This window comes from Lissotriton vulgaris, chromosome 12, assembly GCF_964263255.1.
Source record: "Lissotriton vulgaris chromosome 12, aLisVul1.2, whole genome shotgun sequence".
Lineage (NCBI taxonomy): Eukaryota > Metazoa > Chordata > Amphibia > Caudata > Salamandridae > Lissotriton > Lissotriton vulgaris.
Window position 1 is genome coordinate 70386098 of NC_141700.1, and position 14625 is coordinate 70400722.

At 41.3% G+C, this 14625-nt stretch overlaps 1 protein-coding gene across 2 annotated transcripts in view; it reads right to left on the reverse strand.

The window, feature by feature from the left end:
- The window catches only part of REXO1 (RNA exonuclease 1 homolog), a 268509-nt gene that overhangs the window by 216177 nt on the left and 37707 nt on the right, over positions 1 to 14625 (reverse strand). For both annotated transcript variants that reach the window (XM_086947165.1, XM_086947166.1), the window contains exons 2-3: positions 9376 to 11159; positions 5159 to 5257 (exon numbers count right to left, since the gene is read on the reverse strand). In XM_086947165.1, the coding sequence (XP_086803291.1) occupies positions 5159 to 5257; positions 9376 to 11159 (1883 nt within the window). The remainder of the gene's footprint in view (positions 1 to 5158; positions 5258 to 9375; positions 11160 to 14625) is intronic.

The following is a 14625-nucleotide window of genomic DNA, read 5'->3' on the forward strand; positions in this document are numbered from 1 at the left end:
TGTGCTGGAATAGATCACAGCGTAAGGCGGGAGTAGTACACCCATATGCTCCCGAAATCCCATTGGGTATGGCGACTGCGCTACCCCATGGAGGCGACTGGACATCTCTTCAGAACTCGGAACAGGTGGGGATACAGGTGATTGGAGATTTGTATGAGGAAGGGGAACTGATACCTTACCAGGCATTACAAGAAAGGTATGATCTGCCCAGGAGGGATTCTTGATCCACGCAGCCCTGATCCGTGCCTTAAAGGCGCACTGGAAAGGAGGAATAGTGGAACCCAAGCCGACAATGGCGTGCCAATACAAAATGATGGCAGTGAGACTTTTAAGACAGTCACATGCTTGTATTCCAGAATGTTGAACGAAGGGATAGCGCCACTGGATAATTTGAAATCAAAATGGCAAGTGGGGATAGGGAAACCCATACCAGAGACAGTGTGGGAACAAATAGTACGCAGGGCTTGGAAAAGCACGAGGAACGCCAGGTTTCAATTAATAAATTTCTACATACTCCATAGGGCATACTTAACACCGGGCGAAATCAGGAAGTATTTCAAAGTGGAAGAAGCGGCCTGCCCTAGATGTGTGAGGGCGGGAGTAGAGCTTAAGCATATGCTATGGGAGTACCCTAAACTAGGGGACTATTGGGAGGATGTAGGAGACACTTTGGGCTCGATCACAGAGAGGCGGTTGACTTTTGACTTAGCAACATGTGTATTGCACTGGTTTCCTCACACCTCTAAGACCAAGATTTCCAGTACATTTATAGACATGGGGCTATTATTGGCAAAGAGAGAGTTAACGAGGCAATGGAAGTCAAAAGACAGTCCCAGTAGCGAGAGGTGGAAGGTTGAATTCATAAAATGGGAGCGAAGTGAGAGTACGATCAGGTACCAGCAAGCAAGGAGACTACATAATGATAAGGCACTGGACGCCGCAAACGCATGGAAAACATTGGTCCAAGCGTTATTGGATTACAGTGTTGACGAGGACTCAGAGCACAATACTGACGTTTGAGGGAGGCTCCCACATTCACAGGCATTCAGAAAAATGTGAATAATGATAACTGCACTAGGAACTGAAACTGGAATGAGGCTTGCAACAAGGAGGGAGGGTAGCTCGAAGGGAGTTGGGAACGATTAGTATATGATAACATTTTGTGAGACAATATGTATGTTATAGAAATACGTAGACCATTGGGACATCCTGTTGAAACATCCCTATTGGTGGCTTGGAGGGAGTAATGAGGGGAATACTGGGATGTATGGTTACAGATGACAACGGGACACTGTTTGTAATCAGATGCATGTATAAAACTAATAAAATGTTTGTTTTTTTAAAGTATTGATGCTTCAGCAAGTTGAAGCGTTGCTCTGGCTCAGAGTATATGCTTTCATTATTTGAATGCTATTTGCTGGCAGGTTCTTCCTTTATGGAAAAGGAATGGTGCCTAGTAAAGGCATAAATAAGATCTCAACTGCAAGCATGTACTATTCCTACTCCATTTTGTGGTGCTGTGAATTGGCAGCCAAAGTATTTTGATGCACAGGTTGGGCCATCTTGTCCCAAGACCAAGGTAAATTTGATGGCTTGTTGCCCTTGACCTCAAGCAATATATCCTAGGGTGTCGGGCCGTTTTTGGCCTTCATCCCGGCCGCCAATCATCTGTAATGGTTTGGGAGACACTTTAATAATAGAAGGATTTTTTTACTTTATAGTTTTTCTTCTTCAGTTGATATTCTTGATCTGATTGGCATTGCCTGTCTTCTGGAGAGGATGTACTTATTATTTTCTGCATTTCTTAATTAGTTAGGAATCATAACTGTTGTTTCTTGTGGGGTCAGTAATGTAGGATACCATCTGACAGGCAGCTTTTTTGCTTATGGTAAGTCACCTATGGTGTTGTGTTGGTGGCAGGGTACACCCTTTTTTTCTCTCTGGGTTGTGTATTCTTGCCAAACCGCTCATTTTAGAGTGGTCTTTTGGTATGCTGTGTATACATGATAGAATGTGCTGCTGGGTTTCATATATTGCCTTGTATCACAGGTGTTGTAGGTGTCTGGTGTACAAGGATTTATTTTATAAGATTTTTGGACTGAACTTTTAGGTGAGTTACCCTTTTTCAATATTACTGAAAGAGCGTGTTTGGAACTTGTTTCTTAGTTCTTATGTATACAGAGTACACATGACTATTATATGTGTTACACATATTGGTAAAAAACAAACTATTTTAATCTAATATGCGATGGATTCTTTTTTCTACCTTGTCTTGGTGTTTGAGCTTGTCAGAGCTCGAAATTGTGTTCAGTCTGTCGGTCAAGGGCATTAAAGACAGTACAGAGGCAAGCTTTATTCGTTCTTGCGTACTGACAGTAGTTATTGGCAAGTGAACTCCTGTGAATTTCAAGTCAAACGGAGTGTCTGATGACACATCCAAGAAATACATAGACTGAACATGATTTTCCCTTTTGACCATTTTAAATGACTTATACCAAGGAGGTGTTGTAGTTCATCGTTTCCTTGAGGGGGAATGACTCATGCGAGTCCTGTTTTGGGATTTTATCAGGACAGTACTTTTACGATTCTTGATTGTCAAGAACAATGCAGACTATATGACTTTTATCATGCATTGATTTTTTAGTCATCTTGTTTTTATTGTACCCCCTTGGGGGACAGGGGTTAATGTTTGTCATCTGACAGATGGTTCTTCTAGGGTTTTCAACCCATATTCATTCTAGGACCGTTTATTTCGGACCTGTCAAGTTGTGTTTTATTTATATATTCTGTGATAGTGATCATGGATTCTGTTAAGAGCCTAACTCTCGTTTCGTTATTCCTACATACATTTGATAGTTGTTAGTTTTGACCAGCTAATTCTCTTTGACAACTTTTGTAGGATTATATTGCAGACCCTCCTCCAGTGGGGTATAGCTATGGTATTTAATTCAAAGTTAAGGAATCTGTGGCTAGATGTCTGTCATATGCAAGTTACTTACCTTCGGTAACGCTATATCTGACACAGTCAAGCCACATTCCTTAACACCCTGCCCATCCTCCTCGCTCTGCAATTTATCTTTGGGGTAAGGGTTATACCCTTTCAGTGATGGGTTTATATACCAGTGATCATACTCTCAATCTAGGTTGGGACTACGGAAATTGTTTGATCAGGCCACTGAGTTTTTGTTTGGATGTTGCAATAACATCCATTTCCAAATAGTGTGTGGTTGGTTGAGTAGGGGTGTTTCTCTCTTTTCCTATGGATGACACACCAGCAAGTAGTATTAATTTATTTGTTCCTTCTATGGAAGTTTTCTTGGTATTATCATACCTTAACATCAGCACTGTCAATATATCAAGTAATTTAACACACAGCCTGGTGTTGTTGCTGTAGGTGTTGTTGGCTATTTCTATGCCATTTATCACCATTGCAGAATGGTTTTGAGAGAGTAGAGTTTTTTCACTCATTTGGGGGTTATTCACCAGGTGTTTGATTTTCATGTTGCCCCGTGTTCGTTGATTTTATTGGGGGTTTTCTTTAAAATCCATGTCTGGTATTAATATACCTTTTGATGTTTCTTTTATGTTAATGGTACAAAGATCTTTGATCTTTCTTGGTACCCTTTCCCACAATCGGTTTCTGTAGTGGCTCAGCGTTCGATCAGGACAGGTTATGCAGAAGCAACTGACGTCAGCGCGCCAGAGGGGACTGGTATGTCTCCCCCGATATATACAGAGACAGATACCACGGAGCCCTATAACGTAGTACCCTGGCGCGCAGAGGTACTGATGAAACATTTCCAGATCCAGGCTGGCGCTTGGAGAGAATTCCAAAGTTCTGCGGCTAGACTGTGTCTCTACCAGATACAGCGTTACCGAAGGTAAGTAACTTTTACTCTAGTTCCCACAAAAAGGGACCGGACCTGGAGCAGATATTGCCGAACATTGTAAGAGAACATTTATATTCGATAATTTGAGCCAACAATTCTCATTCCTGTAGTTTTAACCGTTTAGACTGCAGAGGAACAGTAAAATAATTGAGTATTGCATGCTATTCTATTATCACATCTACCTATCTGGATAACAAGGCATGTTACCTAATGTCTGGATATCCAGCATAAGGCACCTGAGGAGCATCTAGGATTTAGAAAAATAAAACACTGCTTTACAATTTAATACAATATTATAATTACATGAGAGGCACTAAAAGATGCCATCTTAAGATTTAAAAAAAGTTTTTTTTTTTATTGACTTTTAGAAAATGAGACACTAATTAATACCAAGAGCACGGGGATAAATGCAAATGTATCTAGAAAATGAGGAAAAGAAGAAACCTAAAGGTAAAACTAAACCAGAGGCCCGATTAGAGCATAGACATAACGTTTTCATTATAGTAAGAGTTTTCACAGAGTTAAGAAACTCTTAACAGTCCCAACAGAAAACATACAATACCTAACAAAACATAGGTGAAGGAGAGTACCATGGAAAACAAATAGAACTAATAGCCTAGTCTAGGTGGACCAGTCCTGAAAGGCAGCCAACCAGCCCCAAGGGGCGCCCCAATTTCGACCGAGTTTTTTCATACGAGCATCATTCGTGATTAGCACCATCTCCAAACTACCTATATGCAGAAATTCCTACCACCAAATCCATGGACCGACGGCTCACTAAAAAAAGTATTAAGAATTAAAAAGGCAGAGGAGGTTAACAACACAATAGGTTGATGGGCTCAGCTGAGCAGTGCAGATATACCACTGCTGGGGAATCTGGTACGGAAGTACCTGTAGATAAATTTAGAAGAGTACATACATAGCCTCAGACTGTGTAAGGTTTATATGGAGGAACACAATCCACCTTTGCTTAATGTTCACATATTAAAATACCTACAGCATAATAAAATCAAACTAAACTGTAAGCATAAAAAGGTGGTGGGACAGGGATGTCAAAACAAACTGAGGAAATTTGAAACAAGAACAATGGCTGGCATCATTTATATGACGAAAATCAGCAAGCTAGGTATGAGCCTTTTGCTAGTTGTTACTGGTCACTCTACCATCATTAAGTTTCCAAGAGATTTTTGAACCACATATTAAAACAAACCCTTCACTCCTTTCCAACATTGAAATAGCTTGTTGTACATCATAACACCCTCACTTACATTTCCAGAATGGCCCACATGTGAAATTCTCCTTTTCTGACCTGGAAGGAAGCTGCTAGAAGAGTCGGTCTGATCTTCACTGTTCACTTCTTTAGGCGGCTGTAGGAAAAACAAAAGTTTTTTGAAAAGCATTATACAACAATAGCTGGCTTGCTTTTAGAGTTCTGACTCACAAGCCTTCCTCAGTGTAAAAAATAAAAAAAAGAAATAATCCTCTTCTGCAGCAATTCATATCTGATCACTATTTTAAATAATAGTGCTTCATGGTACTTTTGAGATGTAAAATAGTCCCTTGGTTTGCAATTCAAAAACTGCCAATGGCATGAAGGGAGAGACTAATTTCCCTGACAAAGCCAAATTCCACTGTATGTACATTTTAAATAACTGGCAACAGCAAGTCAACCAGGCAGCTGCACTGTCGAGACCGCTATAAAAATGTTTTTTTTAAAGAGACTGAAGGGGGGGATAGGTTTAAGGGCAAAAGAGGCATACCTCAAAAGCCCTACAGTTGATGCAGCCTACCTAGACCCTGAACTGTCAAAACATTACACAGATACTATCAACACTAGGTACTGGTCTGTAAGGTAGAGAGCCCTTACGGTATTTGCTGTTTCAAGTATCAATTGTCAGTCATTGGCAGGCAATTTTATACAGAAATAAAGAAATCTAGGTATTGAATGAAATATACTTTTTTATATTATCAAAAAGACACATGACAAAACACAATATTCTATGCTACCCAAGTCCAAATTAAAGTATTTCTTTTGAAATTATACAGCATATGTTTCCTGTATTCCATTCAAAAAGACAGTCTTCCTATCAATACTTGTAGGGCCTGTAACACAACCACAATGTTACAATAGTACAGCCAATATGTGTTCCCCCACTTCCTCAGGGCAGAGGAATAAGTTTACCAGACCAACCATAATTCTGAGATTCGCAGTCATAAAAGACTAGAGTAGAGTAGAGTAGTTGTATAGTCGATGTCTACTATTTAACCTTCATTTGAGGATACCCAAATTCTAAAATGTTTTCCCAGGTCACAAACGTTACTTCAAACAATTGGTAGAACATGTCATTTCCATGTGTTAAGTAGACGGCAATAAAATGGAAAGAAAATTGGTACTCGTGATAGGCTCTACTGTTGATAATTCAAGAAAAACGTGTTGAAAAATGGCAGCACCATGACTGAACATAAGTCTTATGCTTGAGGCGTGCTACATCTAATTTCAACATTAATTTCACAGATGTTGCTGAGGCAAAGACCAACAAGCAAACATTGGAGAACTCTGTAGAAATAGAACAAACAGAAACTGTTTAATAGATGTGCAACAAAAGGATATTAACTGCTACTGACTGGGCTGCGTCCATCTCCCCATTGCTTTTCTTTCATCGCCCTTTGTCCCCATTTTATGGGTCTATAAAGTCTATTTCCAACTAGGTCATTTTACTCCGATCAGCCAACTATTAACTACTTCCCCCTAGTCTGCGTCTTGCCTCACACCATTTTCTAGTCATCTACTGTAATTTTCCTTAGTGCACCGGCTCATGATCAAACTCTTTGTACTGTACTTGAGCGGACTACCATATTACAACAGAAATACATATATTCGCACAGACTAAAAAAAAATCACCAACTCATGTTGTTCATAGCATCTCACGGATTAATAAATAAATGCTAGATTACAGCCATAGGGTAACAGACGCTACATTAGCACCTGCTTCCACGTCAATGCTCACCTGACAAACTTCTCTTTCCTGTTGCCTGACACAAACTGAAATAGAAACAAAAGACCCACAGGTGATCTTCAAAACTAAAACAGACACGCAGAAAATATAAAGATGTTTCAAGGAAGACCCATTTCTGTCATATAGCACGGGCATTCGATCCAGAGTGACTGGACAGTTGCCAGATACTACCCATTGCCAGATCTCCAGCAACGTAAGGCTGTATATTTATTAAGTGTTTATGAGCACATGCCTGAGATGGGCTGGATTACCTTTTCCAAACGATGTTGGGTTCTCAAACTTCTGACTACTAGCAGGTAGCTGTCCTCTTATACTAGCAGTTTTGTTTGCTGTGATAGTTCAAGAACTCTACTACTTCTTTAGAACTATTAATAAAAATCAATCCTGGTACCACTCTACATGCTCCAAGTAATCTTTGAGGTGGTCTCCAACTTACTTGGATCCTGGGCGATCACAAGCAAGTACAACTGATGCAAGACAACTTCAATCTTTAGCTCTTACACTCAAACACTTCTACTGCTATGAAAACCCTGACAGTAAAAGTATTGCAACAATGCCAAGTACTTGATACCCTCCCTCCAAATAGTCTGCCGCTGTGATCAGACTTTCTTCAGATACACTAATTTCAAACCTCAACCTTCAATTTTAATCTAGAGTAGATGAGTCAATAATGCACAATTTACAATCTTGATGCCCCTAACATTTTATGTCAGAAATTCATAGTTCTCTTCAGGCCCAATTAAAAACATCTGAAGTAAAGGACCAGTCCTGGCACTACAATGCATCACCCAACTCAGAAAACCCACCCGCTTCTCCCCAGTGAACTTTTAGTCACTTTAACCTCAATGAGAAAACCTTCAGAAATCTGAGATCTCCCTGGGTAAAAATCAACTTAAACACCTACCCCAACCTGCCAAACATGCTACCCTATCTTGGAAGAATGAAAACCAAGTTTTTGTTTTGAGACTCAAAGAGGCCAGTCTGCTTACAAAGAACACTGCTACAGACGTCTAACCCACTGAGGTTTCCAACTTAGTACTGCAGGGAATATATTAACATAAAAGGCCAAAGGAATTACCAGAACACAGTATAAGTTTGCAAATGCTCATTCATCAACTTAACCATCAGTACCTACATCCTTAAGTGTTGAGGAGCTTGAAATCAACCGATATTAGCAGTGAGGAACCCACTAACAGCAGTAACGTTAATAAACTGTGAAAACAATTATTTTTAGTAATAACTCAATGCTACTTCCCCTCTACTACCACAACAATTCTGTTGCACACCTTTCCAGGTTTTCTTTTCTCTCTCTCATTATTCCCAACTCTTCTATTGCCCCCATTGCTTGCACCACTTCCTACCACCATCTCTCCTCCCCTGACCATCCTGGGCTCGGTTTCTTTTTTTGGAGTGGCAGGCAGTAGAAATTTAGTGCAGAGGTGCTTCCTTCTTAACAGGTGATTTTGCACACTTTATGCATTGTTGTAAATGTATTGCTTGAAGACAGGTGTCCACCATTTCTAAATGGTAAAAAACATGAATGGTGAATATTTCATGCCGTATGCTGTAACAAGCATCATGCTGGGTAGCCGTAGCACCATGACGCATTGGTGGGGACACAGTATTGTACCCTACCCCCGCCCCCTTTGCAGGTGCTGTACAGCAGTGGGAAACAATTTAAGAACATTTTGCCAATGAGGATAGAACTGTCAAAAAAGCACTAGCAAAAGATGGTCTGCATTGCTTAAAAGTTGAGAATGACTGCTTTTTCAAGGAGTTATTTTATTTGGGCCAGGCATTGCCTTTATGGACAACAGCCTATTGCAAGGACAAAGACTTTCTTAACATCACACAGCAGTTGTTAGTACAAACTACAGATGCCATGAAAGAGACCTGCATTCTTAGCAAGACCATTAATCAGCATGATTATAAGGCTGCATTGCTGACCCTTCAGTCTTTCTACGTTACCACAAAGAATTTAAAATAAAGGATTTAAAGGCACACTTACAGAAACACTTAACAAGGGGGCGGCCCAACTTTCAGATTTGCAAGCACTAAAGGGTCGAATAATTTCAAGTACTGCATGCCACTGAGTCAGGAATAATACAGACAGGTGTGCTAGGGCTTGCAATAGAACACGAGTGCCCAGATTAATAGTTTTAAGATAAACAAATATAGACTAAACCAAAGCAGTTTGTTGCAAGTTTTGAACATGCTCTCTGAGGATAAAAGGGTATTTGAATTTAGAGTTAATCAGCAATCATAAGCCATACGTTCCTTGAGCAATAATTTAAACACATAGAAATAAATGTAGAAGAAAGGCATAACCTCATCCTCGAAAAAACAAAGCTGCAATGGATGGTAATCACTCTGATTACTAATGTGAGAACTACAAAATAAATTGGATTGGTTAAAGTTAAGCACTCCTTGTTTATTCCCTTCTGCTTACATGCCAAACTTCCCATTACCTGATTCTTCTGTCTCCCCTTGTCTTCAGTTTTCACATCACTAGACTCATTAAAAATCCGCAGGCACTCTTCCATTGGATCAGAGTCAAAGTCCAACAACTTTTCAAGGGTTGAGTAATCAACATCGGAAGAAGCCTCAGAAGATGCAGAAGATCTAGAGTTTGCTAGCTTGGTTTGTTTGCAGCCTTTCTTTTTTTGATTTCGACTCAAGGGTACTGTGTCAAGATCCTCATCATCAGAGTCTGAACTGAAGTTTAGCGGAGGTATAGCCTGCGACAAATTTGGTTCGTCGTCATCGCTCTCGTCACCAAACAAATCAACGTGACTCAGTGAACGCTGCTTGGGCGCTGGTTTTGCTATCTCGTCCCGTGACTTACTGACCTTTTGCTTATTCTCTAGAGCAGGCTGTCCAGACTTATGCACTTTGGAGTCCTTGAGCTTTGAGCTAGATGAGTGTCTGCCATTCTTGATTGCTGCTTCTTTCAGTTTTGATTCTTTTTTACCATTTCCACGCTTTTCAGAATCACACTTCTTGCTAACTTCAATATTTTTTGTTTTCACCGAGTCACTCGAAGAACGAGACTTTTCCTTTCTTGCAGGGTCTACTTTTTCAGACTTGGATTTTTCACTCTTTGCTAGACTGGCAACCAACTTGGACTTTTTTAACTTTTCTTTGTTGTTTTTTTCATTGTTTTTTAGTTTCAAGTTTTCTTCCCCTTTCTCAGATTTGTCTTTTTCAACACTTTTCTTCTTTTCTTTGTTTCCTGTGTCCTTCTGATTAGAGACCTTGCTAATTTCATTTTTCTTTTCTTTTTCTTTAGGCATTTCCTTAACCTTGTTACCTTTGCTAGATATCTGGATGTCCTTTGCTTGTTTCTTTTTTTCTTCCATCCCATCCTCATTTATTTTTTTGTCTGCTTTTTTAATATCCTCAACATCGTACTGCACGGCTATCTCCTTTAGCTCCGGGGAAAACTGATCTAGCTTTTCCAGCTTAGCAGTTTTTTCTGCCGAGGTTACCTTTTTGCTTGTTTTGTCTTCCAGGGACTGCAGTGGGTCTGGAGGGCTTGACATGCTCTCTGGACTATGGTCATCTTCAGAGTCAGAAAACCTTGCCAAGGGTTCAAAACTAGTAATACTGCTGCAGTGTTTCTTCAAGAAAGGAGTGTAGGAATCCTCTTGACTAGTTTCCCTAACTCTTTTGGTCCTCTTCTGGTCTTTGCTGGCCTTGTTTAGCAGCCGGGCTGAGTAATTTGACAAAGGATCATACTCCAAGTCAGTGAGCGGCTTCGACTTGTCAACAACATACTTTCTGCTCACTACAGGGGGAGTCTTAGGAGCATGTGCCACAACCGTGGGGACGTATTCCATAGGACATTTTTTGGACTTCAGGACATCAGAAGCATCTGAAGAGTACTTGCTCGACCCTTTAGCAGATGCCGACAGAGGAGTAGGGTTGTAGCTTGTGGTGTTATTCAGCAGATAGCTGCCTGGGTCATATTTTAAAATGGAAGATGTGTCCGATTTGGCTGTGGCTTTTTTGTGTTCATCTCTGGAAGCTTGCAATGAAGCTTCAGATACACTGTAGTCTTTCTTGGTCTCAAGGAGCTCTGCATACCTCTTCTGTTCCCTCTCCACCTCACTCTTGACTGCTTCAATAGCTTGGTTGACCCGCTCCAATTCCAGGATGTCAAGCTGAGAATCTGGAACACCATGTGCTGAGACATCTTCCTCTCTGGTGGAAGCCTTGGAAAGGTCAGGGCTGTATGGATCATAAATGAGTTCTGGAGAAAGAAGAAATAATTGCAATTCATTTTTTGGTTCTGGAGCAAGATAAACTTTAGATGCAAACAAAACAACTTATAAAATTGGATTAACAGTTGCATCCACTTATTCAAGATTTTTAAACTTCAAAGTAAATCATATAAACCCTATAATATGAAATTGAACTTTGTTGATTTTGACCAATATGCCCGGTTTTAGGAAACCAAATCCCTTTTGCCAGTTAAGTTCTGCACGATGGATGTGTTCTCGTATGGTTTTGCATGGCGGAATGGATCGGAGGGATGGAAGTACAGCTTTCCTGGCACAGCTGACTTAGAAAACAGGAATCAAGCGCCTGGTCCTCTCCACGCATCAAAAGCCTAATTCTGGCACATATGTGCTCAGCAATAATGGAACAGAACATGGAATAAAATATTATGTTTATTGAGTGATGGGTCTATGACCAGAATTAAAGCGTTATAAGGTAACAAACTAGGAAAAAAATCAAACTGAAGATAACAGGTCTAAGAACACAGAGTATGACTAAGGTTTAGGAGCTCCAAGAGAACAAGGCAGGCTGGTCCCCCGACAGGATCTTAATATTCAAATGCACAGCTTAAACAAACTGTACCCGTAATTTAATTTACAGTACTGACACTCAATTATTCATTATATTTCATAGATATAATACACATACATAGTCTAGTTTTTTTTCCTCCTTTGAATCTATTTTATGTAACAATTAAAGTAAGTTCTGTAAGGACCCACTATCCTCAGCATCTTCATAGGCAGGTAACTGCACAAACGTGGGATAATCCCATCAACTTATACAATGCATTGATACTCTGGAAGTGGGTTTGCTTTTATATCAAAAGAGGTAGGTATCATGTAAACCAACAGGCAAGAACATTATGTCCTTCAACAGAATACTAGACGTCTGTGCAGGTTAGTTTTGGCCTGTATAATTCTTGCCCCAGCAACATGAGGAGAGGCCTTCCCTCTGAGCCATGTCATCTGTATATAAGCTAAATCCTCGCTCCCATTTCACTACAGATCCCAACTAGGGCGGAGACATAATTCATGGTCTTCAGTCGAATTCCAAACACTAGGCAAACACAAATATGTGTGTGAATAAATATGTATTGAAAGGTTACTTACCCGGTAACCATCTGTTTGTAGTATGTAATATTATAGAGTCACATACTCGGCATACTCCTATCTAGTGTTGAGTCCAGATGTTTACCAATTATCTTCGAAGCAGTTTGGGACGCAAGACTTGCTCTGACTCCAATGCACCTTGACATTGATTCCACCTCCGATCATTTGCCGCTCGGTGTGAGAATAGTGTAAGAGGAGAGCAGTGTCAAAGAAGAGTGCTGTGCATTGCAAAAGGAAATAAGAAAAAATCTGTGAAAATCACTGGCTTCCGGTGAGGAGGGTGGGCACATGTGAATCTACAGCACTACATGTCAGCAACATAAGGTTACATGGTAAGCAATAATTTGTTCATAGCATGTGTGGCTATAGATACACATGCTTTGCATAGACTGTAAAGCAGTTTCCCCTCAAACCATTGTCCAGCAAGCACATGATGCAGATATTGGGAACAGTATTCTTAGACCACTCGGACTCCGCATTCCTCAACTTAGACCACTCGGACTCCGCATTCCTCAACTTTCGCCAATGTCTGAATAACATCAGCAGCTGGATGACTACGAACCATTTGAGACTGAATGCAGATAAAACGGAGGTTCTGTTTTTCAATCAGAAAACCTCTATTCCCTCGCTTTGGTGGTGGCCGACAGCTCTTAATCCCGCCCCAACCCCGGTTCGTTCGGCGCGGAATCTGGGTTTCCAATTTGATGACTCCTTGTCATGTAAAACCCAGATTAATAAGGTTACCTCTGCCTGCTTCATGAAATTACGGATGATAAAAAAGATCCTCCCGTACCTTCCCACGGACTCCCGCCGCACAGTCACCCAGGCCCTTATCACGTCCCACCTGGACTATGCGAATAGCCTCTATGCAGGAGCTCCGCAGTACCTGATTGGCAGGCTGCAGATTGTCCAGAATGCTGCGGCCAGGCTGATCGGTAACATCCCTTACCGTCAATCTATTTCTGCATATCGAAGGCAACTCCACTGGCTCCCTGTGGCCAGCCGCATCCAGTTTAAGGTCCTCACCCTTACCTATCGAGCCGTCAACAACTTTGGTCCTACTTACCTGAAAAATCGGGTCTCGATATCCTGCTCCACCAGATCCTTGAGATCCAATGACCTCCGCCTCCTCATCTCGCCCCGCTTCAGACTTTCCAGAACCGGTGGCAGAGGTTTCGGTGTCATTGCTGCCAGACTTTGGAACTCCCTTCCTCTTGAGCTGAGGTTCTGCCCCTCTGAAACCGTCTTCCGAGCCAAGCTCAAAACCTGGCTCTTCTCCGGACTCTAACTTCCGTGCACCTTCCTTCTCTTCCCGTCTCCACTCAGTAACCCCTGGATTTCAGCGCCGGGACACCCCTTCGGGGGTAGCTGCGCGCTTTACAAACTCCATAAAATAAAAAAAAATAAAATAGAACAGCTTGGCCCACTAAAGCCTGGTGATGGGCTAGAATATCCAAATTGTAGTGCTTAGTTAACATGTTTGGAATGACCAAGTGACATGTTTGTGGTTATCAGTTAAAGGGAAGTTAGAGGAAAACGAAAACCACACCTTTTGTGCCTAGGGGCACTGTAGATGGGATGTATTTGACAATACATTTCGTATTGCCCACTTTAGAGATGGGGCGGCCCTTGTAGAGTTTGGCAAAGGCTACAAAATGTTGATTACATGTATGAAAAGACTTAGTTCATCAATGTAATACAGGAGCGTCATCTTAACATCTAGGGTGTGAATGGCCCTGCTAAGGATTCTGGTTGCACAAACAAGATGGGCATCTCAATGGTTTGGTTCATGTGGAAAGGTGAAACAACCTTTGGCAGAATCTTGGGGTTGCTCCTTAGGACCAACCGAACCTTCTGAACCTGAAAGAACACTTCAGTATGTCAATAGCTTGGAGCTTGCTAATGTGCAGGAGAGTTAGTTGCTACTAGAAGCCACATTCCAAGCCGCAAACTTTAGACCTCTGGAGTGTAGGGATCTGTAAGGAGGACCCACAAGTCGCGCGCAAATCACATTAAGGTTCCACAAGGGCATTCTGAGGGGTACTATCCACAGGCCCTTTATGAAAAGCCTTTTATAGATGCAGTACAGAGACCTTAAAATGTCATGTCTTGTCAGAACTACTAGGCCTGTCTTACCCAGGTCACTGCTAGTAGGTTGAGGGCCATGGGCACCTGCCTCATTGTCACTATGTACGGGATGAGGGGGTAGTGGATAAAAAGCACAGGCAGATAGCCCACGCCAGTTCATCCATTTTCCATTGCCCATAGCCTAAAGGGTAAGGTCCTAGAGGCTAGGTTTTGTCACTTTGCTTTTTTGAGGTGGCAAAC